Source organism: Meles meles, chromosome 17, assembly GCF_922984935.1.
Source record: "Meles meles chromosome 17, mMelMel3.1 paternal haplotype, whole genome shotgun sequence".
Lineage (NCBI taxonomy): Eukaryota > Metazoa > Chordata > Mammalia > Carnivora > Mustelidae > Meles > Meles meles.
In genome coordinates this window covers 34,756,193-34,778,868 of record NC_060082.1, presented here as the reverse complement: position 1 = coordinate 34,778,868, position 22,676 = coordinate 34,756,193, and the positions used below count along the sequence as shown (strand labels likewise).

The 22,676-nt window shown below is 52.9% G+C and overlaps 1 protein-coding gene across 1 annotated transcript in view; it reads left to right on the top strand.

Annotated features, from left to right (window-relative positions):
- Positions 1-22,676, top strand: part of PLXNA2 (plexin A2) — a 210,212-nt gene that overhangs the window by 16,997 nt on the left and 170,539 nt on the right. Inside the window, exons 2-3 of the mRNA XM_045982465.1 lie at positions 8,139-9,406; positions 15,014-15,196. Coding sequence (XP_045838421.1) covers positions 8,174-9,406; positions 15,014-15,196 — 1,416 coding nt within the window. The 5' untranslated portion in view covers positions 8,139-8,173. The remainder of the gene's footprint in view (positions 1-8,138; positions 9,407-15,013; positions 15,197-22,676) is intronic.

The window sequence follows — 22,676 nt, the reverse complement described above, 5'->3', positions numbered from 1 at the left end:
CAAGGCCCCGTGCCCAGGGCGGGCTTGCTCCCAGGGCCTGATGCTCAGAGTCCCGCTAACTCGCCGCAATTCTTTCTGCCCCAAGGGTGAGGTGGCCACGGCAAGGCTTGCTCCTCCTTGGCCATCCCCCAGAGGGGGTTGAAGAGGGCAAAGCCTGCAGAAGGGGAGTGGGAAGGGGGGCGGGGGCGGGCAGCTGCTTGAAATTGATTGCTCTTGGAGTTTAGTTTAGACCATGGGCTCTCTCAGCGCTGCCCGGGGGGCGACCTTTAGATAATAAAGGGAATTCTGGGAGATTTCTGACAGGCCCATGACATATGGGGCAGGTCTGCAGGGTCAGGCGGTGTATCTCCCTGCTCCTGGCCCCAGGGTAATGAATCTTGTTTTGACTTTGTGAAGCTAGCCCAGGCACTGCCCCAGAAAGGAGCCGAGCCCCCTCCCCTCCACCGCCCCTCGAGTGTGTGTGTGCGTGTCTTTGGAACCCTTCATAATTCAGGGAGACAACTCCAAGCTTTTATGGCCCTAGAGGGGAGAGGACAAACACCGAATGTTTTGCTAAGGCCCTGGGAGGGCTGGTGTGGTTTCCAGGGCCCCATCGGAACCCACTGGGAGAGCCGGGGGGAGGGGCTGGTTTCGGGAAGCAACAGAAAACCCATCACCTGGGGTAAAGAAGGCAGTGGTCCCATAACAGAGCTGGGAGAGGAGCTGGTGTCAGCTGGAGGGAGGCACAGAATTTCCCATAGGGTTCTCGGGGCCTGCAGGTGACTCCCCTACTCCTCTGGGCAGGTGCAGCAGAGAGGACAGGAGCCACTCGCAGGAAGAGCTCCATGAGCTAGAGGCAGCAAATGCCATCTCTGATCCCCTGGGGTAAAGCAGTGACAAGCAGTGCCATTGAGGTCTCTGGGCCTCAGTTGGGCGCTGGGTGAAAGAGGATGTTTGCTGCCGTCAGTTCCCACAGAGACATGGAGATTGACATGTCTACTGCCCGGGCCCTGTGTTGGCGTATGCAGACACGCGTGCCTGCACGGGCCTGCCTACACGCCTAATTCCTTTAAAAGAACAACCCCCCGAACCACGATGGGAGATGGGGGAGTATGTTCTCCGTGCCCCCGCTGTCTTAGCTCCCTAGGGCTGCTCTAACCAAGTGCCACCAGTGGGATGACTGCCCAGCTCTGGAGGCTGTAAGTCGAGGTGTCTGGAAAGCTGGCTCCTTCCAAGGGCCATGAGAGAAGGGTCTGTTCCAGGCCTTTCTCCTTGGCCTCTGGATGGCTGTCTTCTCTCTCTGTGTCTCTCCGCTTGATCTTCCCTCTGTGCCTGTCGGCCTCTATGTCCAAATTTCCCCTTCCTATTAGGACACCAGTCATTTGGATTAGGGCCCAACCTAATGACCTCATTTTAATTTAATTACCTCTGTAAAGTCACCGTCTCCAAATACAGTCGCGTTCTGAGGCGCTGGGGGTTAGGATTTCACCACACAAATTGCGGGGGTTCATGATGGAACTCCGAACGCCTGCCTTTCTGCCTTTTTTGGCACAACCCAGCCTCTGCACTTTGCCCTGTCACTCTGCCTCTGCCCACTGTGCCGTCTGAGAGGTCATCCTTGGCTGTCATGTCATCACGTGGGATCCAGAGCAGAGAACCACACACAGCTCTGGTCACCCAGACCCTCGCTGCCTCGCCGCCCGGAACATGAGCTCCTCTTTCACAGCCGATTGGAACCCCTAGGGCCCCCCCACCACATTCCCTTCTCTTACTCCCCAGTGCTTGGCCACTGGCTCTGCTCACCCACCTGTGACGGGAATCCCAGGCACATACAGGTGGGGCATGTCCCTGCTCACAGTGAGAGGAGGTGGCTAGAAATTGTCACCAGAAGTTGTCTCAACACACACCGTAGGGCCACCTTATCATCCAGTATCCTCCATTCCACCTCCTCAGGGACGGATGCCAAGAGGCCCGTTTTCCCCCTCAGGCTCCCCTCACCTTCTTCCTCTCGCTCAGGGGCCAGATATAGTCACTTAGCTTCACATAACAGCACAGAGTCTGGGGGAAAAATGACATTCGATTAATGAAGCACACGCAGCTGGTACAGCAGTGACATCTAAATTGTTCCTTTGGTCCCTTTATTTTCGGTAGGAAATTCTCCCTCTCCCCACAGCCCCCCCCCCTTTTCCCTTTAAATCGCATGCATAAAATACGCTAATAACAATCTTCGGTGTCTGTGCATGAGTGACAGCTGAAATAAGAAAAAGACTAATCGTACCTCCTGCAGCCCTGTCACATGGAGATTAAATGAGCCTCCCCCAGCCCCTCCGTGCTCGCCGCCCCTCCCCCACTCTATCCTCTCCATCCTGGTCTCTCCTCAATGAGAATCATGGGCATTTGAATAATAATATTATAGACGCCATCAGGGTGACAGTGGGGAAAAAATCAGCTCAAACCCGTGATTATTCCTTCAATCTAATAATTATTTAAATACCAGATAACTCCTTTCACTCTAATTGAGGCCTTTCAGCTGTCGGCATTACCCAGGGCCTTTGCGTTCGCCCTCTCGCTCACCTTGTGCTACCCAACGTGCCTGGACTACCTCCGAGGTCCGTGTTCGACAGAGTGACGTTCAGCATGTTTGCATGTACGACTGCACAGATGACATGATGACAGGTCCTTCAGGATCGTGCCGCCCACAGGGGACAAGCCAGACCCCCAGAATCGCACATGCAGACATTTTATCCTCATAGACTTTAGTTCATAGAAATCTTAAACCCAGAGGAGACTTCTGAGGTCACTGGGACCAATCCCTTGCCTCTGGGTAAACGTCTTCCTACACAGCTGCTGGGAAAATTAGAACTGTTAGAAGAGCCCATAGTCTCCTTGGCATGAAGCCCAGGAATCCTCTCTAGACAGGATGTCCCCCTTAATACCTAACGTTAGTCTCTCCTGCTGCAGTTCTGACTCTTTGGGAAGAAGAGGCCTCCTGTCACTTAGACTGCCTCTGACCTGTCTGTGAGGTTGTCTGCACCCCAGAAAGATGTGGCTGGGACAGCACAGCTCCCGAGTCACAACGTGGGTACCATTCCCGGATGTGACAACGGCTGTGGCTTAGAGGAGGTCAGAGGAGGTCATCCTCGGGACACAGAAAGGAGCCGCTGACAGTGGCTCTTTCATCCCATCCCCCTCGGCCCCGATCCCTCACCTCCTCGAGTCTGCCCTGCACAGTCACTCCCTGCCCAGGCTGAGTGGCAGGCTCCCTTCTGCCCATCCGGGGACTGCCACCGTCAAAGGCACCTTCTTTGCCCCAAATGGGGCAGTCTTGAGGTGGAACATAACTGACTCCTGGGACCCTTTCACCTGCAGAGGAAGCACGGGACTTTCTATCAAAAGGTCTAGCGTGTCTGTGACTCACTTTGGGTCACATTGGACAACTGGTTTTTTTCTTTCCATGGTCTGTGGTTTCTTTATAGGAAGGAAGGAAGGTGGGAAGAAAGGAAGGGAGGAAGGACGAAGGACGAAGGAAGGAAAGAAGGAAGGAAGAGAGAAGAGACAGAGAAAGAAAAGAGAAAAGAAGTGAGTTGGAGTGATCTTATAATCTCCTTTACCATTGGCTCAGATTCCTGCTTTATAGGCTCTACTCATTAGAAAGGCGAGTTGGAACAAAGATCGGCCCTCCGCCTTCCACAAAGGTGACAGTGGAAGCCAAGAGCAGCAGCTAGCTCCTTCTCTGACGTCACAGCCTCACGGCCACATTTACCTTCGCTCTGTCACCATCTGGCTCCTCAGGATCCTGGCCGTGAGAGCCACCGAGTCAGTGCTGTGGTAATAACAGGCACCTTTTGCCGTTATTGTCATGAAGAATGTCATAGGCAAGAGGATGCTCGTGATGACGGTGCAAGCCAAGTGGTGGTGACAGAGGTGGGGACAGTGACAATAGAATGGAGAACGTGGTGGTGGTGTTGCTGCAGAAAGGTCCAAGGGTGTGAGATCTATGATCATGAACTTCAACTCAATTTAGCAAAAATGGTACCCCGACTCTAACTCTTCTTCCTGTTGGCTCCTTTTGCAATAACGGAGACGGAGTGAAGGCACAGAGGCGTGTCACCCAGATCTCCTGGGAAGAGGCATCAGAGCGGGTAGGCAGGGAGGAGAGGATCCTGCCCTGAGCTGAACTGGGAGTGCCTGATTGTCGCTTCCTCCCTGCTTTGCCACCGACACCTACAGCAGCTGATCTCGAAGGTATTAGATACTTCCACGGGCTGTCACCAACACCTGCCTCCTGAATCCTGATCAGGGAGATGGTGTCATCAAGCCCTCCGAATAAAATATTTAGGGATACTTGCTTCCCAGAGAGCCAGGGGTGGCCTCTCCTTGGTATCAGGAGTGCTCTGAGTGAAACGTCTTCAGAGGCCGGTCTTCAGAGGCTCGGCCGAGAGGGCGAATGTCCAGGAGCAGTGTGTCCTGAATGGGGACAGGAGGCGGGGAAAAGAAAGAACAGGCAAGTTTTGGGTCTTGAGAATGCCTGTGACAGACTGACTTCACACACAGCCACAGAGAGAGATGACAGAAAGGAGACGTCCTTAAGGGAAAACTCCCAGGTTGACGTTAGATAGTTGGTATCGGGAAGCAATGCTGGTTATACCAAGTTCATAGGCACGTGTTTGCTGACTTCTACCAAACCAAGGCTGGAAAACTCATTCTAAGAGAGATCGTGGAATGGCGGAGTTCATGAAGAGCTGGAAATATTGACAAATTATTAATAATAGTGGCTAATGTCTCTGGAACGTTTCAAATGGACTGGACATCATTCTAAGTGTGTTATATGTGTTAACTGACTTCATCATCATAATCCTATGAGATAGATGCTACTACTAATCCCATTTTATATGGATGGGGACTGAGCATCACAGAATGGCTAAGTACCTTGACCAAGTTTACACAGCTGTCAGCTCTGTTTGAACCCAAGCAGCTAAGTTCAGAGCTCAGGCATTTAACCATGAGAGCACACCACCTCTCAGCAGAGGCACAAATGTTCTGCTTTTCTCTGAACTCAGATAGGAGACCTGATCCTTGCCAGCTGGGCCCTGCTTTGGAATGGTAATATCAACCTTGGCACAGAGTGACGGAGGCTCTCAACTTGGCTGTTAAGTCAGTTGTCCTTGTGAGAGCCACATTCCCAAAGTGGACCATGAGCCTCCCTTGCTAACCCTGCACTGTAGACCGTGCCTCCTCTTGACTCCTGTGCACCAGTACCTGCTGCTACAAGGGCAGAAGGTCCCAGGAGCCATCGGTCCCAGAATAGATGTGATTAAGGAATAAGAGTTAAGCAGGCCAGTATAGTGGTCTAGTGAGAACTCCTGGCCCAACCAGCCTTACCAGGACCACAGTCTCAATGACAAACTCTAGAAACTAAAGGAAACACACTTCCACCAGTCTCCCTGCAGGCTGCTGAGAGGCAACGTTGGGACGTGTGCAGTAGTATGATAGAGAAAATCACTCTGGATCTGTTCCCTTTCCCCTGACCTAGGCTTCCCAGATTGAGCACCTTCACTGGGTCAGGGAGACCTGGGCTTCACGGTCTACCCACAATGTTTATTCCCATGAAAAGGAAGAATCTGAGCAAAAAGGGAGCTCAGGAGCTCTGGCAGGATTCCTGAAGTGCAGTCTCCTGGGGAGGCTTCGGTGATCATAGTAACAGTGGGCCCTCACTGAGCACTCACTGTGTCCCAGGCGCCATGCTAAGAGGTTCCCCACATCATCTCATTCTCTCTCGTGACAACCTGAGAGATACCTTCAGTCATTCCCCCGTTCTGCCAGAAAAGGAGGTGAGATTGACTTGCCCCAGAGCCCGGCTTGTCCCCAAATTGTGCCTAACAAAAGCCACTCACTATTCAAATTGTGCCTCAGGAGGAGAGTGGGCAGGGGGCTGAGATGGCTGATCTTAACCTCACACCGTGTGCTTTGGTGCTGTCTCTGCTACCAGGACCTTCTTCCTCCAGCCATGGGCTAAGCATGTTTATGTGGAGTGTGTGCCGTGGCAAAGGCAGGGGTGCAATGTTCAGCCCAGGACCAGGGAGCCTAAGGGCACTTTCTAAAAGACCAAACCCCAAGTGCAGGGTGGGGACACTTCCACGGCCTTCCTCACAGCTCTTCAGGGGACATTCTGCCCTCCGCGTGGCCAGAGGAGCTTTCCTGCCCAGAGAGAGGGGCACGGCCGGAATGGTCTCTTGTCATTCCCGCTCCAGCTGGAGAATGTGAGGCTTCTGTTATTTCCTTTCCACAGCTCCTCTTGAGGAATTCACGTCCTGCTACCGGCCCCAGGACGTCACTAAAAATAACCTCTGGTTTTCAAACCGAAAGCCCAAAACCCTGTCTGTCGGGAGGCTTTGCTGGTGCGCGCGTGGGGCCGGAAGGGCTGGGTCGGAGTCGCTGAGGTCAGCCTGGGCCTCATGCCGCTGTTGCCTTCCTCTTTCCAAGGAAGCCTGGGGCCTCGTGAGTCACCCCAGAACACCCCAGTGGAGCCTGGTTCGAGGAGGGTGGTCAGGTGGGGCCTCCCTCTGGCTCCATGGTGGCTGTCAAGGCCTCGAGGAGGAGCGATTCTAAAGATACAGAGCAAAACTGTGGATTTCCATGGTGGCGCCTGTTCTAATTCTACCCCATTCCAGCCAGATTGGGGGGGGGGGGGGCGTGCAGGAGAGAGGAGTTGAAGGAGACACGACTCTCCTAAGCCGCCTTGGAGCAAATTCTCCATCCTTAGTTTGGGCGTTTCCACTCCTTTCCAGAGTTATGTCTGGACTTGTCTGAGAAGGTTGCCGGACAGTCTGTCCAGCTAGAGAGCAGATTTCTCGGCCAGACAGCTCACTGCCTCCTCCTGCTGCTGCTGCTGTCCCTGTCCCTGGAAATCAGAGGCAGTGCCCTCAGAGATGGCACCAGCTCTACTCTCCCATCCTCTCTGCCCAGGAGTCTGGAAGCTCCCATAGGAGCCCCACCTTGCCCTTCTGGCAGCTTCCTTAGAATACAGAAAAGCTTTCAGACCTGGGGTCAGAGGGGAAGGAGCAGAGGAGACGGGACAAGAGAGTGACTGGGCTTCAGGGAGGACAGGCATGGACTTCAGGCATCCTTAAACTGTCACGGGGCCCCCGCAGTGGCTGGAATGAGAGCAACCATCGACTGGTCTCCCTTTGCTTCTCCCCACATGTTTGAAGCCCAGAACTCTTGCCCAGATGGCTCAGGCCGGACTCAGGGAGCCAGTCCCCCTCAGCAAGGAGGTCGGTTCCTCCCGTGCTTCACCGGGAGAGAAGCCGAAGTGGAAGCAATTTCAGCCAGACCTGGCCGCCTGCTCACTGGAACCATGGTGACACCATCCCCTTGTCCCTAAGCAGGCTGTTGGAGGGGGAGGGGTATTCGCCCTTCTCCCCAGGGCCATTCAGGCCCCTGAATGGCACACCTGAGAACCCCAGTCCTGTCAGGCTCCCCGTATTTCACTTCTCTAACAAGTTTCAACAGCTCACTCTCAGGGATTCTTGTTTCTGGAGAGGACGAGTCTGAGGGGCCGCGGGGGGCACCGTTTTTCAGAACGAACAGCTCTCCTTCCCTGTGGAGGACAGAGCCTGAGACGGCACTGAAATGCGGCAGTGCGAGGGGCTGGGTAGTCGGAAATAAGAAGGAATTTTATTGGCCACATCAGGCTCTGGGAGTAGTTGACCTGGAGAGCTGAGAAGAGGGCCTTCTAAACAAGCTTTTCAAAAACTGGAGAAATTTCCACTCGACCGGGAGAGGACAGACGTGACACCTGGGTAGGGAAGACCGGCTTTAGTGCCGACACTCGGATCGACTGGCTGGGTGGACTTAAACAGTCTTTTAACCTCTCTGATAGATAAAAAACGATGTCTCAAGAAGACAGAAATAGAGATGCTTTGTAAAGTTAAAAAAAAAAGGAAAGTATTTTACAGCATCAAGGCTGGAGACCAAAATAGATGACAGGATTCCCTGAACATCCCAAAGAGGGGGAAAGTGTATTAAAAATAGAAACACCAAAATACAGAAGGAAGAGACTCAGAGCGAGCCGGGGTTGGGACCCCGGGTCAAGTCATCCTCTTCCCTCTTCACAGGATTTCTTTTCCCCTCTGACCACTCTGCCTTGTGTTTTCCAGAACCATGTGAGGGCCAGCCCAGGAAGGCGGAGTAGATGAGAACTGAGAGGCGCAGTGTCCTCCTGCCCGCCCTGCTCAGGATGGAACAGAGGAGGCCCTGGCCCCGGGCTGCAGAGGTTGACAGCTGGTCGGTGGTCCTGCTCTCTGTGGTCTGGGTGCTGCTGGCCCCCGGGGCCGCTGGCATGCCTCCGTTCAGCACCTTCCACTCGGAGAACCGGGACTGGACCTTCAACCACCTGACGGTGCACCGAGGCACAGGGGCGGTGTACGTGGGGGCCATCAACCGGGTGTACAAGCTGACGGGCAACCTGACCATCCAGGTGGCTCACAAGACGGGGCCGGAAGAGGACAACAAGTCGTGCTACCCACCCCTCATCGTGCAGCCCTGCAGCGAGGTGCTGACCCTCACCAACAACGTCAACAAGCTGCTCATCATCGACTACTCGGAGAACCGCCTGCTGGCCTGCGGCAGCCTCTACCAGGGGGTGTGCAAGCTGCTGCGGCTGGACGACCTGTTCATCCTGGTGGAGCCGTCGCACAAGAAGGAGCACTACCTGTCCAGCGTCAACAAGACCGGCACGATGTACGGCGTGATCGTGCGCTCGGACGGCGAGGACGGCAAGCTGTTCATCGGCACCGCCGTGGACGGCAAGCAGGACTACTTCCCCACCCTGTCCAGCCGGAAGCTGCCCCGCGACCCTGAGTCTTCTGCCATGCTCGACTACGAGCTACACAGCGACTTCGTCTCCTCGCTCATCAAGATCCCCTCCGACACCCTGGCCCTGGTCTCCCACTTCGACATCTTCTACATCTATGGCTTCGCCAGCGGGGGCTTCGTCTACTTCCTGACGGTGCAGCCCGAGACCCCCGAGGGCGTGGCCATCAACTCGGCGGGGGACCTGTTCTACACATCCCGCATCGTGCGCCTCTGCCAGGACGACCCCAAGTTCCACTCGTACGTGTCCCTGCCCTTTGGTTGCACGCGGGCGGGCGTGGAGTACCGCCTCCTCCAGGCCGCTTACCTCGCCAAACCCGGGGACTCCCTGGCCCAGGCCTTCAACATCAGCAGCCACGATGACGTGCTCTTCGCCGTCTTCTCCAAAGGGCAGAAGCAGTATCACCACCCGCCGGATGACTCTGCCCTCTGTGCCTTTCCCATTCGGGCCATCAACCTGCAGATCAAGGAGCGCCTGCAGTCCTGCTACCAGGGGGAGGGCAACCTGGAGCTCAACTGGCTGCTGGGGAAGGACGTCCAGTGCACCAAGGCGGTAAGGAGACACTCCCCTCCCCCTCCTCCTGATGCGCCACTGGCCTTCCATTTTCCGGCGGGTGACCCGTGGTACCAACCTGTTCCCAACCACCCAGGGCCTCAGATGAGAGGGGTTTTAGGTTCCTGTTATCTGGTTATAACCAGGAACACAGAGCCTGACCTAGACCCAACACTTGGAGTGTGTGCGTTGATCCACTGAGTTGTTCCAAAAACGCATAGCAGGTGCCCTTGTAGGCCCTGCCGGCTTCCGCAGTGACCCAGCCAGCCAAGCGCCCTGCCTTAGTGGCACTTTCAGAGTGAGGGGAGACAAAGAAACACATAAGAGGTGTAGGCTGTCAGACAGCAGTAATTACTGTAGAGAAAAATAAAGCAGGGAAGAGGGAGGGGCCGTACCCAAGAAGATTGGTTCATTGAAAAAGTGGCATTTGAGCAAAGACTGAGGAAGGTGAGGAAGTGAGTCATGTTGATATCCGGGGAAAACATTCCGCAGAGGGAGCGGCAAGGGCAAAAAATTCAGGTCTTGCTTGGTGTGTGTGAAGAGGTAGGGAGCATGTGGGATCAGGGCATGGGATCGGGGCATGTGGGGGAAAGGACGGTAAGTATTGATGCCAGTGGGTGATGACGGGAACCAGATTGTGCACATGGAGGGCTTTGTAGACCACTGGGAAGCCAGGTGCCGGTGTCAAGTAGTCAGGGAGATATGTAAGTCGGAGGAGAGGGAAAGGAGTCAAGCTGGACTGGTAGATTGAAAACTAGGGAAAAAGAATCCAGAGTCTGGGCAAAAAGAAAAGATGAGAGGAAGGGAAGCTCGGAATCCAGACCTAAGGACAGAAGATACAAGAACAACAGCGATGAGCACTGCCCTGAAAGAGGGCCAGGATGCTGCCATCTAAGTGGTCACCATGATCCGTCCATCCATCTGTCCATCCATCATCCACCCCTCACTCCATCCATTCATCACCCATCCATCTATCCATCTATCCATTCATCCCTCCCTCTATCCATCCATTTCTCCTCCATCAACCCACCCATCTCTCCTCCATCCACCCACCCATCCATCCATTTAACAAGAGAGTACTGAAGATGTTCTGAGTGCCTAACACCGTCCCAGGCACTGGGGATGCACACATAAAAAGACGTGATAAGTACTCTCACATGTGTCATAATCTAGTGGGAGAGAGAGAGAAAAGGAGAGGGAGAGAGAGGCAGATACTGGCAACGTAATACAGTGGCTAGGAGTTTAGGCCTCAGAGACAAAGATCACAGTCCAAATACTATCCGTGCTGCTTCCTGGCTTCAAAAGTAATTTAAGTCTCTACATTATCATCTGTGAAACGGGGATCCTAATGCCTACCTCATGGGATGATCAGATGAGATAATACACGGCAAAGATTAGCACTGCATTAGGCTTACCATCGTTAGTTACCTATCAGGACGGGTGACAGGTGCCAAGACAGATTTCTGTGCAAAGTGTGGTGGACTCTGGATCTGCAGCTTGGGGAAAAATCTGAGACCAAGAGCCCCGTATGGCCTTTTGAGTTCCCTAACTTGAGGGTGCCCGCTACTGGAACCAAGAACCACTTCCTAAAGTGAGAAAACAGGTCATGCCTCATCTATGCTTCTGTTCACACCGTTGTTTGCTTGGTATGATAAGATAGTGGTTAAGACAGTAGACTTTGAAGTCCAGCGGATTTGTATTTAAAAACCAGTTCTACCACTTAAAACTCTGTGACTTTGGGCAAGCCATGTGTTTGGTCTGAGCTGTAATGTTTCATCTTTAAAATAGAGATAATGATACCCTCTTTTTATGACTATTAGGGAGATCAAATAGAAAATGTATATAAAATGCTTAGCACCATACTTGACACATAATAAGCCTTCAATAAATGGCAGGTAGATTGTTAATATTAATCATAATAACCCAGAACCAGTTATTTGCTCTTATTTCACTTTTTTAAAAAGACTCATTCATTCATTTATTTATTTATTTTAGAGAGACAGAGAGAGAGAGCGCACAGGGGCCAGAGGGGCAGGGGGAGAGAATCTCAAGCAGACTTCCGGATGAACATGGAGCCCGACGAGGGACTCGATCTCATAATCCCGAGATCAGGGCCCTGAGATTGCAACCTGAGACACAACCAAGAGTCAGATGCTTAACCGACTGCACCACCCAGGCACCCGTGTTATTTCACTTATATTAAATGAGGAGGCTGAACTAGATAATCTCCAAAATTCTTTACAGCACTGATATTCTATAACTTATGGTCTCCAACCAATCAGGAGAGGTGGAGAGGAAACGCAAGGGTTAACCCCCTTCCAGAGTCCTGCCTGGTTCCCAATGCCCAGCGGGGGCCTTGTCAGGAGGAAACTGCTGATTCCTGCCTGCTTCTGAGCCAGAGCGAAGAGGAAGCCTACACCCTTCTCTGGCTCCAGTGGCTTGCAGAGAGACAAGCCCGGGCTAGTGACCAAAGAGCAGCAAAGGCACTGGGAGAGAGGTGACAGTCGGTGGGACAGGACCTGAGAGAATAGCCCCTCATCAATCCCCTTGTCCCATCCCTGACAGTCGTGATCATTGGGTGCAACCTTTGCAGCAGTGCGGGCAGAGAAGCTGGAATACGAGTTGCTGCTTAAAATCCCGACAGTCTCAGGGGTTCCAGACCTGGGGATCCAGAAACATTTGGTGGCCCTTCAGGAGGGCGAGGGATGGGTCAGTGAAGCTGTGGTCCCACAGTTTAATTTTAGCATAATCTCTGGACTAACATGCCTCAGATGAAGGGCTTGAGCTTTGTGCCCAGAAGAGGGACGAGAAAGAGGACTGTCACTCACTGAATGGAAGCTGTGTGCTGAAGACCGAGCTGAAGACCGAGCCGGGCAATTGAAGTGTTACCTTATTTGATCCTCGGTATAACCCTGTGAAGCAAAGAGGATCATCCTCATTTAGCAGATAGAAAAACAAAGGCTCACAGAGACTAACTAAATTGCTTACATCTACACAACTCTAATGACAAAGCAGGGATTTGAGTTCCGCTCAGCCCATACGACTTCTTAGTCCAAGCTCCTTCTGTCCGGCCCTGCTGCTACTAAGGGAAGCCATACTTCAAGCTCTCACCGTTTGAGCAAAAATAAAGGGACATCAGATATTTGGAAACCCCTGACAATTTAGAGAAGAGAGAAAGAAATGCCAGTCAACTCCAAGGGCTGAGCTTCTGGAAAAAAATATCTCCCTTTCAGGTCTGGAGATTCTAGAATCAGGAAGGGTGTAGAGAAATCCACAATCATGGCCAGGTTTTTTTTGTTTGTTTTTGGTTTTTTTTTGCTGTCATTTCTCAGAAATGGTCTTGGTCTCTGCCTGTGCCCAGACTCTGCAGCCTTACCAGCCCCTGGAGAAAGTGGGAAGGAAACTGAAGCCCTGAATCGAGGACTTTAAGAGCTAAAGAAAGCTTGACCATCATTTGGTCCAATCCTTTCGCCTCACAGAGGTTCAGAGAGGGTTTGTGACAAATCCAGGTCACATGGCTGGATAGTGGGAGCAACAGGACTACAGTTCAGATTTCTTAAGTCTTACCAGGGTACCTGCTGCCTACGGTGTAGGGATGAGAAAGAAAAGCAAAAAATATAAAAAGCGGTAACTGATTCCTCTGACCTGCCTTTCTTGGAAGCTAGAAATTTCCATCATTGGGTCTAGTGCTGGGCTAGTCAACATTAAATAGCTGGTTCTATGCAGGGAGAGGGGTCGGGGTGGGGACACTTGATTAGAAGCATTTGGTGATTTCCAGGGTGTAAATAATCCCACCATGGCCAAGTTCAGGCCACCAGTGTGATGCTACTGACTGCAGACAAGTGCACTGTCATCCCTCATGAGCGGCCCAGCTTGGCACTGCCTCACTCCCTTCTTGAGGAGCTTATGCCTTCTGATGTATCTCCCTTTTCTCTAGTGGTTCAAGGTCACCCTTAACCTGAATGTCGGTCCCTTTGCTAAAGAATGCATACATTCTCTCTCTCTCTCTCTCTCTCTCTCACACACACACACACACACACACACACACACACACACTCACCGTACACTCAGACACACACAAGAGCAGCTCCACCTTTCCCACCAGAGTCAGGGCAGCTGCTCTCTGGAGAACCCCAAGGAATCACAAGATTCCTCACAAGGCTCTATTCCCTTGATCTGAGAAGGGAGCAGAAGGGAAGTCCCCAGTTTAGCCATCACATGCCCTGGCTCATAAACCATTTTTTCCAAGGAAGTCAGCTGTCAGTGAGTGATGCCCTAGCCTGTTCTTCCCCCGGTGAGGGTGAGAGGAGGAAGCTGAAGGGAGCAGCTTACAGGTTTCTCCCTAATGCTTTCTATGTTTCCCACAACAGTCATTTCCTTCCTCCTCTGGGATGCCTTTTCAGACCCAGGAGGAACAGCTTCTCGGGGTTCTTCCTGGCCCGGGGTCTGCAGCCTCTGCCCACAGGATTCCTGGTTAAACAGTCAGCCTGAGTATCTCAGGGGACCCATCGTGACCCAGCTCCAGGCTAGGAGCTGTGCCGGCAGGACGAGCCCCTCGGCAGCCCCCATCCTTAGGAAGCATGTGGTCTTCTTCTTCTTTTTTCTTGCAACTGAGTGAGATCTTAGAAATAATCCATTTACTTTCCCATTTAACAAGTCCAAGAGAGTTCATTACTGTTCTAGGTTTACACAGCCACTTAGCAGGTGAGCAGAGGCTAGAATTCAGGTCTTTCTACTTTGGGGTAAGCTCATTTTTCATTGGCTCAGGGTGGTCTTTCTAAGGTGCCCTAGTGGCTCCTGAAAAATACTCTTTATCTGGGCACACCAGCAGTCCCTTCAGACAGGAAGGAGACCACCTCCGGCATTGTCTTGTATTCCTGTCCCCATAGACATGGCTAAAGACTAGAGTGTACAGTAGCGGAAACCGTTGTACAGCTTAACAAAACTAAGGAATGGATTCTTCCATTTGCTCCCCAATAATTTTCTCAGAAAAATGGTCAAACAGTATGACGAATGAAGAAATGGAGGTGTATGCAGATGGAGTAACTTTTCCAAAGTATAAGGACCTGCCCCATATTATGATGATCCTTTTCAGTCTATCCTCAGTGTCCGATCTGATGAATGTTGGGATAGCTTGCAATGCCTTACACCCAAAGGGAGACGAGGCCTGGCAGCCCAAAACACAAACAAGAAACCCTCTCCAGCTGATAGAAATCCTGTGATGCTGCCTCCAGACTGAGTCTCCCCTGTCTAAATAGAAGGATATGGTCCCCAGGGACATGGAGGACATGGAAATGACCAGACAATGAGTTTAAGCAGTCATCTTTCTAGATGGCCCCGGATCTCTTGGCAGAAGAGTGCATGAGGGGCTGGGGTTTAGTGCGAGGAAGCCTGCAGACCCCTCTGTCTGGCTTCACGGGAGCCGGCGTAGGATTTATGAATCATTTGGTGACATGTTTTCGTTGGAGGCATGTGTTAGGTTCCTGAACCTCACATGTGTACCTTCTGAGGCCTGGTGTCCTCGGGCTAGCGGTTGGGTGTGGGCTAGTGTAAGGAGACTGCCCTTCTTCTGCTCTCATTTACCCCAATTCCCTCCCTTCCCTCCAGCCCGTCCCCATCGATGACAACTTCTGTGGACTGGACATCAACCAGCCGCTAGGAGGCTCAACTCCAGTGGAGGGCCTGACCCTTTATACCACCAGTCGGGACCGCATGACCTCAGTGGCCTCCTACGTTTACAACGGCTACAGCGTGGTTTTTGTGGGGACAAAGAGCGGCAAGCTGAAAAAGGTAAGAGTCCGTGAGCACAGACCCCACCCCCCAGTGCTGTTCAGCTGTTGGCAGAGATTTGATACAGGTAACTCTTCCTTTCCTTGAAGGGGGTTAGAATGGGCGAGTAGAAAGGGGTTAATTTTGTGGCCTGTCTTCTAGCTGCTTCCTCCAGTCATCAGGGAGTGTCTGGGGAAGGCCAGCATATTTCAGTATTGTCCAAACTTCACAGAATTAGAAAGGTACCTCAGCCTGAGGGCTGAAAAAAGGGGGAAAAAAGAATCAGCCTTTATCTCCAAATCAAGTAGAACCGACACTTTGACTCTCTGTGTCATGAATCACCCACATCACAAGTCCCTCGCCACCGTTCACAGAGTTGACGGCTCTGGTCAGAAGTCTTTGTTGCGTCCAAAGCAGCTGGTCAAAGCAGGTGACTGGGCCCAATTGGAAGAATCCAGGCGTAGGGTGCCCGCGTGAGAAACCGCTGTCCTGCCTTTCCTCTGCCTGTAATCGCAGACTCTTCCCCGCCCTCCCACTCCCCACTCCAGACTTGAGCTGCCGGGAGGAAGTCAGTGTCTTATCTCCAGGCTGCCCCGGGCCCCTCTGCCAGCTGGAGGGCACTGGCTGGCCGGGGCCGGCGGCGCAGAAGGCCTCTGGCGTGGCGGGCTCGGGCCAGTAGCTTGTTCCTACTTGTCTAGAGCTCAAGGTACGGAGAGGAGCGCGGTCTGGTTCATTATGTGGGGTTCCGGCAGCCACATTCTTTCCCGTTCCAGCTCATCCCTTTCCCCATGCTCACCGTCCTGCCTCCTTTCCCCAGTCCCGCCACCTGTGGGCTGAGGCCCGTGCAAGACCTCAGCACATCTCACCCTTTCGTGTCAACACTCCCCCCGGCAGCTCTTTCCCCCAAACCACTTAGAGCCCAGGGAGAAAGTTCTTTCGGAAATGTGGAAGGACGGGCGGCGGGGAGTGAGCCTGAGGAAGAGTTTGCCTGTTCTGTTTGTTCTGAGTCCCTGCTAGAGGAGGTGAGAAAACGGGTCTAGTTTTGTATGGAGGAGCTCAGCTGTCCAGACAGCTTCTGGTTCTCACGATGAGAAGGACCTTTAACCCTTTTCTGGCTCTGCTGAAGGTTACTACTTGTTCCGGTCCTGGGACCTTGGACCTTGGCTTGGCCGTTAGGCCCATGGAAGAAAGTATGGATGTGGTTCCTGCGTTTGCCTTTCCAGAATTTAGGGGAAGGGGAGGGAGTTGTCTTACTCTTATTCTACCAAGATTTAAAAGCAGCATATTCCGGGGCGCCTGGGTGGCTCAGTGGATTAAGCCGCTGCCTTCGGCACAGGTCATGATCTCAGGGTCCTGGGATCGAGCCCCTGCGGAGCAGAGAGCCTGCTTCCTCCTCTCTCTCTGTCTGCCTCTCTGCCTACTTGTGATCTCTCTCTCTGTCAAATAAATAAATAAAATCTTTAAAAAAAAAAAAAAGCAGCATATTCCACTGGGCCAGTGTGGAATTTAGCGTGGTCCCCTGAGTAGCCTGGGCTACTTCCCTGCGGGGTTATCTCCCTGTACTGGCAGGTAGATAGCGCCTTGCATGGGGGCATTGGGCCAAGGAGTCAACAGGAGTTGAAGTCCAGCCTGAACTCTCTCTGTCAAGCCCTGTACCCTGGGGTATCATCATCCACCCAGAGGGGCTCCCCTTACTAAGTCATCTGCCCACAGAGACCACCTTTTTCTCTAATGCACAAAGCCTTGCCAAGGGTCAGTGTTACCCACCGTGAGGCTGGCGCGCTGCACCTTCCAGCGCCTTCACTCACCATTCTGGATCATTTGTGTGGCTGTTTGTGTCCTTTATTCTCTCAAAAGTTCTGTTAAAGGCAGGGGTCGTGCTCCAATCATATTTATTTACCTCCTTCTGCCTAATTCTTTCATCAAGTGTTCACACATGGGTTAGGCCCCCAAACTGCTTTTGAGAAAGAGAACCATTCTAAGAAACCTTCGAGAGCATCTTGCCCAATACGTTCATGGCTGGGCAGGGAAACTGAGGCCCTGAAGCACAGACACGAGGACAAGTCGCTTCTTGCCCTGACACGCAGTTTGGCATCCTTTTTGCCCTAAGAGGCAGCCACGGAGCATGGCATGGAGGCCGAGAACCATCTTCAGGTCCAGGCTTGCCAAGGAGCTCAGGCCTCCGTTCTCATCAGTCCTGGGTGTGCGTTAAGGAATGAACGGCTGCTGACCGGGTGGACAAGGACTGGATGAGCTCAGAGATCCGGCCAGATGCAAAGCAACCCTCGTGCCGACCTTCCCAGTCAGCAGTGCCAGCCCCAGTGTCTCTGTGCATCTTGTGCATCACACCGGGGCGCTGCCTGGGGCATCTTTCCCAGCCACACACCCAGGTTAGCCAAGCACTCTCGGCCTTGCTGGAATCCTGGCAGACAAGTAGCTGTGGAGGCAAGTCAGCGGGTTCAAGGGCAAGGCTAGGGGCGCCGCTGCCGATGGCTTGTTCCAACCTGCAAGGTGGCCGCTCCTTCTCAGTCTTCACTTGGCCTTTCTTCGACTGTTTCTATGAGCTCATATTATCTCTCCTTCTCCTGTGCAGCCCGCCCTTCCTTTCCACCCACACTCTTTGGAGGCACCTGATACTTACACCCTGGCTCTCACTAGGCTCCCATTTACCCACCCGCTTGCCCCCACCCTCTTCGGAGCATCAGCCCATGAGGAATTTGTGGAATGTCCCCAGGAAACTCTACCATGGTCCAGGCCCCATAGCTCTTTCAACACAGGAAGGAAAATAAAGAAAAAAAAAAAAAAGAGTTTGGAGAGGGGAGGGAAGCAGGGTGCGTCAGAACTGGTCACTTCTTCCCTGCCTGACAAGGCGTCTGTCGGACTGTCTAGCCCTCAGCCACTACAGCCATCGGAACAGGATGTTCATGTGGGGAAGTGTAGAGGATGCAGAGACCGTGGCATGACCATGAGGGGCTCTTACATGCTGTGACGCATACTTGCTTATACACTGTTCTCTGCTAGCCAGTGGAGGAGCATCCCAGACGAGGCCTTCTGAACCCCAAGCCTGTAGAAGGAAAGGGAAGAGTAAGAATGAGACCTCAAAGCCAAGAGGGGGTCATATCTGCACCAGCTAAGAGTTAGTGCACTACAGGTGGTAAAAAGACAGGCCATGGCCCACCACAGGGATGGAATAATGGCAGAGAAACTAACCACTATGGTGCAGTCGATCTTGAAAGCTTTATTGAGGAGGAAGAGTACCAGGATTTGGGACAGAGAAACTAATGAATGGGCCAATGGGTGAGAGAGAGAAGGGCATTCCAGACCTTGGGTGCCACACTGAGAAGATACAGAGCATGTACCTGGAAGGTCCAGAGTGCGCAGGGAAAGGGGTTGGAGGATTGGTGAGGGGAAGGTCTGGGTGGTGCACCGTAGGGGTCCAGCCCTGAGAGGACCAAGTGAAAAGGATCTTGGGATTTTTGTTGACCACAAGGTCAAGTGGAGCCAACTGTGTGTTGCAGATTTCCCCAAATTAATTAGTCCTCACTGCTCTAATAGGAGAATCATTTCCAGGTCGTGAGACATAGTAGAGTTATGCTATGTGAAAAAAAATTTTTTTTAAGATTTTATTTATTCACTCGACAGACAGAGCTCACAAGTAGGCAGAGAGAGAGAGAGAGAGGTGGAAGCAGGCTTCCCTGTGAGCAGAGAGCCCGACTCAGGGCTCGATCCCAGGACCCTGGGATCATGACCTGAGCCGAAGTCAGAGGCTTAACTCACTGAGCCACACAGGCACCCCTGTGAAGAATATTTTTGAAAGGATAGTAACTCAAAGAAAGAGGAGTAGAGGAGGAAACAAAACAGCTTTCTTCAGATAATACAATTTAGAGCATTTATTTTATATCAGGTGTTATTCTAAGAACTTTATATCTACTAGCTCATTTAATCTTGACATAATTCTGTGAGGTGGGTGCTGTTATCACTTCCGTTCTATGGATGAAGAAATAGAGTCCCAGACATTCATCTGAGGCCACAAAGCTAGTAAATGGCAGAGCGAGCATTCGAACCTTCATCGTCTGGTTTCGGTGTTCACATGCTTGGTCTCCAAGCTGTGGAAGATGAACTAGACTTACGTGGTATGGCTCCAGAGGGCAGAAGAGAACATATAAGCAGGAGTTACAGTAAAACACATACCATAAGGAGGAAGTTTCTGGTGGCCAGACTGTCCCAACATGGGAAGAATTGATTCCAGAAGGAATGAGCTCCCAGTCATGGAAATATCCAAGTCACCAACCAGGCATGCTGTGGTGGGGCTCCTGCACCAACCACGTGATCCTTATGCTGCCACAGTTCCTCTGACAGGCGTCAAGGGAGGGCAGGCTGTGGCAGAGAGAGGGAAGCCCAAGCACTCTCAGTGTGGGCTTTGAAGTCACGGACTGGGTTCAGCTTGCTCTCGGAGTGCAGCAGGAAGCCGCCAGGGTCAAGGAAGAGGTGTAGGGTATAGACAGGACAGGGCATGGGCAGGATGGTGAGGGCAGACAAGCCTTGCGGGGGCGGGGAGGGCGGGGATATAAAGGAGGGGAAAGCGAGTTTATTCTGGGGCTGGGCCCCGTGGTGTCGTGGCTGAAGGCAGGCTGAGCATCCAGAGAAGAGAGGCAGGGAGCTCGTGCCGAAGCAGATGGAGGAGGACCAGTGGCATCAGGAACTGCAGACTCACTGACTAAGATGTCCCAGCTTGAAGGGAGGAGCCCAGGAGGCAGTCGGAGCACAAGTCGTGGGGAGAAGGAGGGAAAGAGGTGGGCTGAGAAGACAGAAGCTGACAGGACATGGGAGGGAGGACTCTCTCCAGGTTTGGGGAGGAGTCCCTCTGGTTCTTTCTCTCCCTCGACGACTGCTGAAGATTCTGTCTCTGTCCCAGCTTTGTGTCTCTGCAGGCCTCCCCTCCCCTCCCCGGGCCTTACCCAGCAGGAGCTGGTGGCTTTCTGTTCTGTCTTGCCACTGGAAACAGACTGGTAACACATCCTTTAGTCTGTCCCTCCAGGCATTGTGAGGAGCACCCTCCTCAGACCCCTCCCAGCAGGCAGTTTTGCCCTGATGGCATCCAACATGGGAGCAGCTACTGACTCATGTGTCCCCTTGAGGTTCCCAGATGCTGAAGGACAGGGACCCTCTCTTTCATATTTATGTCCCCCTTCCCCACGGCCAGACCCCACGTCGCTCACGCATTAGGTGCTCATTAAGTTTCTCTCCAGTGTACTGGGTGCCGCCTTCCTATGCCCGGGACCTAGGTGCACTGACCGAGAGAGAACGAGACGCCAAGAGTGACGGCTGTTGACGTGGCTGGTTGCAAGGGAAGGAAGTTATGCTGTGGTAGATATGTCAGGGGGAGGAGGGCGGCCCTGGGAGGAGGCGTCAAGAAAATGGGTAGCTTGGTGGGTAACAGGAAAAGAGTTTATGAACAACACTTGGAAGAGGGTGGGCGGTGCTCTTAGACACAGTGTCCGGGGTGGAAGAAGGGGACAGTGTTTACTCTGTTGCCTAGAGATCTCCAGAATAGCATGGCCGGCCATCTGCCTCCCTTGGATCAGACGCGGGCCCGCTGACGGCGGGGAGCAGGTGCAGAGGCCCAGGTAACCACCGCCCTGCCCGCACCCTGCCAGCCCTTCCCTCCGGTGACAGGACTCTCGGGCAGCTTTAGAAATCTACAGACACTTAGCCCTTTTCAAGTTCTGGGGAGAGCCCTGGCCTCTTTTGGCCCCACCTCCTTTCCCATTAGCTAACCAGCATGGCCTCGGAAATGCCTGTGAAATTCTTGAGGAAAACTCTGTCCTTCCCTAAGGGACATACCAACCAACCCAAGGTCCCTGCTGTCCGCAGCCCACAGGAAGCCCTGACTTCCCAAGCCCATTCTTCTTCTGATTTCACAAATGGTTTACTAAGCAAAGCCAGGAAAACTGGAGCTCCTTGCAGTAGCAGCTTGGGCGCTGGACAAAGATCCATTGAGAGCACTGAAGTCATCATTCTCCTGAGCCCCAGGGCTGTTGTCAGCTTTTTGGTACCACTGATTATTTACAAGACACTTTCCTACGGGTCTTTCCGTCTTCTGAGAATACTTCAAGTAAATACGGTGATTGCCCCTTGCATCTCCGCCCCATTTTACAGATGTGGAAAACCGAGCCACAGAGATACGAAGTGTCCTCCCGAAGGTGACACGGCCCCTCTGCTGGAAATAATGACATTGGCCTTTATACTTCCTCCCCAAACACACGGAAGTTCCTAACCTGTTACTTGACTTCCTCCTGGGGTGGAGCTGTCTTGGCCGCCAGGAGGCCAAAACCGACGAAAAGCTGAGAAACATGCTTTTCTGTCTGTGCCAACGCCTCCAAACAATAGCCACTCATTCCTCTGAGTGGAAATGATTCACTCATTTCTCAGTGTGAACCCTGGTTTGAGTCAACAACCGGGGCTGTGGGTCCAAGTCTAGGCGACCTCGGGGCTCTCCTGGCACTTGTGACGGCTGACCCGAAGCCCTGACCGCCTCGGGCATCTCAGCAGGGCTGGGAGTTGGGGTCCGGGGCAGCAGACGCCCTCTCCCACCTCCCTGGAGCCTGCAGAGAAGAGTCGGGTGGTGGCCCCGAGCTCACCACCACATCCCTGGTAATGAGTTTGGCTCCCTGCCCAGGCTCCTGCCGCCAAACGCGCTGTTTGTTTTGTTGTTTTATAGGCCTCTTGGGTCCCAAGCACTGGTCTTCTGGAAGCTGGGAACCGCAGCACTCGGTTGGCACCTGGAAGGAGGCATATTTTTACAGAATCCCCCAGACCCCCTCTTCCCTGGCCACCACATCCCTCTGTTTGACCATGGCAGGTGTGGGGGGGGTGTGGATTTCCATCCAGAGCCCCAGCTGCCCCCCAGCAAGGAGGCCCTGATCTCCCAGAGCCACTCTGAAAGGGGAGATGTTAAAGGCTCGCTTATTTTTTGCGCCTTTTGTGAAACTCCACAGAGGCTCCCATTCCGGACGGTCCCTGTAGGAGGCATCAGGCCGTGTGCCCAGCAAGCCTCTCTGCCGTCCAAGAGGGAGCCCCTGGGACTCGAGGCTTTATCTCAGGACAGGTGAAACTCAGGGAACTGGGTTTCAGGGACAGGGTGGAGGAGGGGTAAGGATTCAAGCTCACAGAATCCAGGTGACCCACATAAGGCCAGGCAACATTTGTCAGGGACCAAGGTGCTAATATTTACAGAGCTCTCATCTTTAGGAAAATACAGAGTACATCTTTTCAGGCCATTGAGGCTTGCTTGCCCATGGATAGAGGATGTGCTCATGTATGCTGGGGTTGGAGGGGACCTCCAGAGGCCACTGGTTCCGTTCCTCTGCCTTCAGGTAGAAACTGATTTGCATAAGCAAGCGTAGATGGCTTACGGGATATGTTCTGACGCCCCGTCGCTTTCTTTGTCTGTAACACGTGAGCAGTGACAGGAAAGGCTCACTTCGCGAGCTTCTGCTGA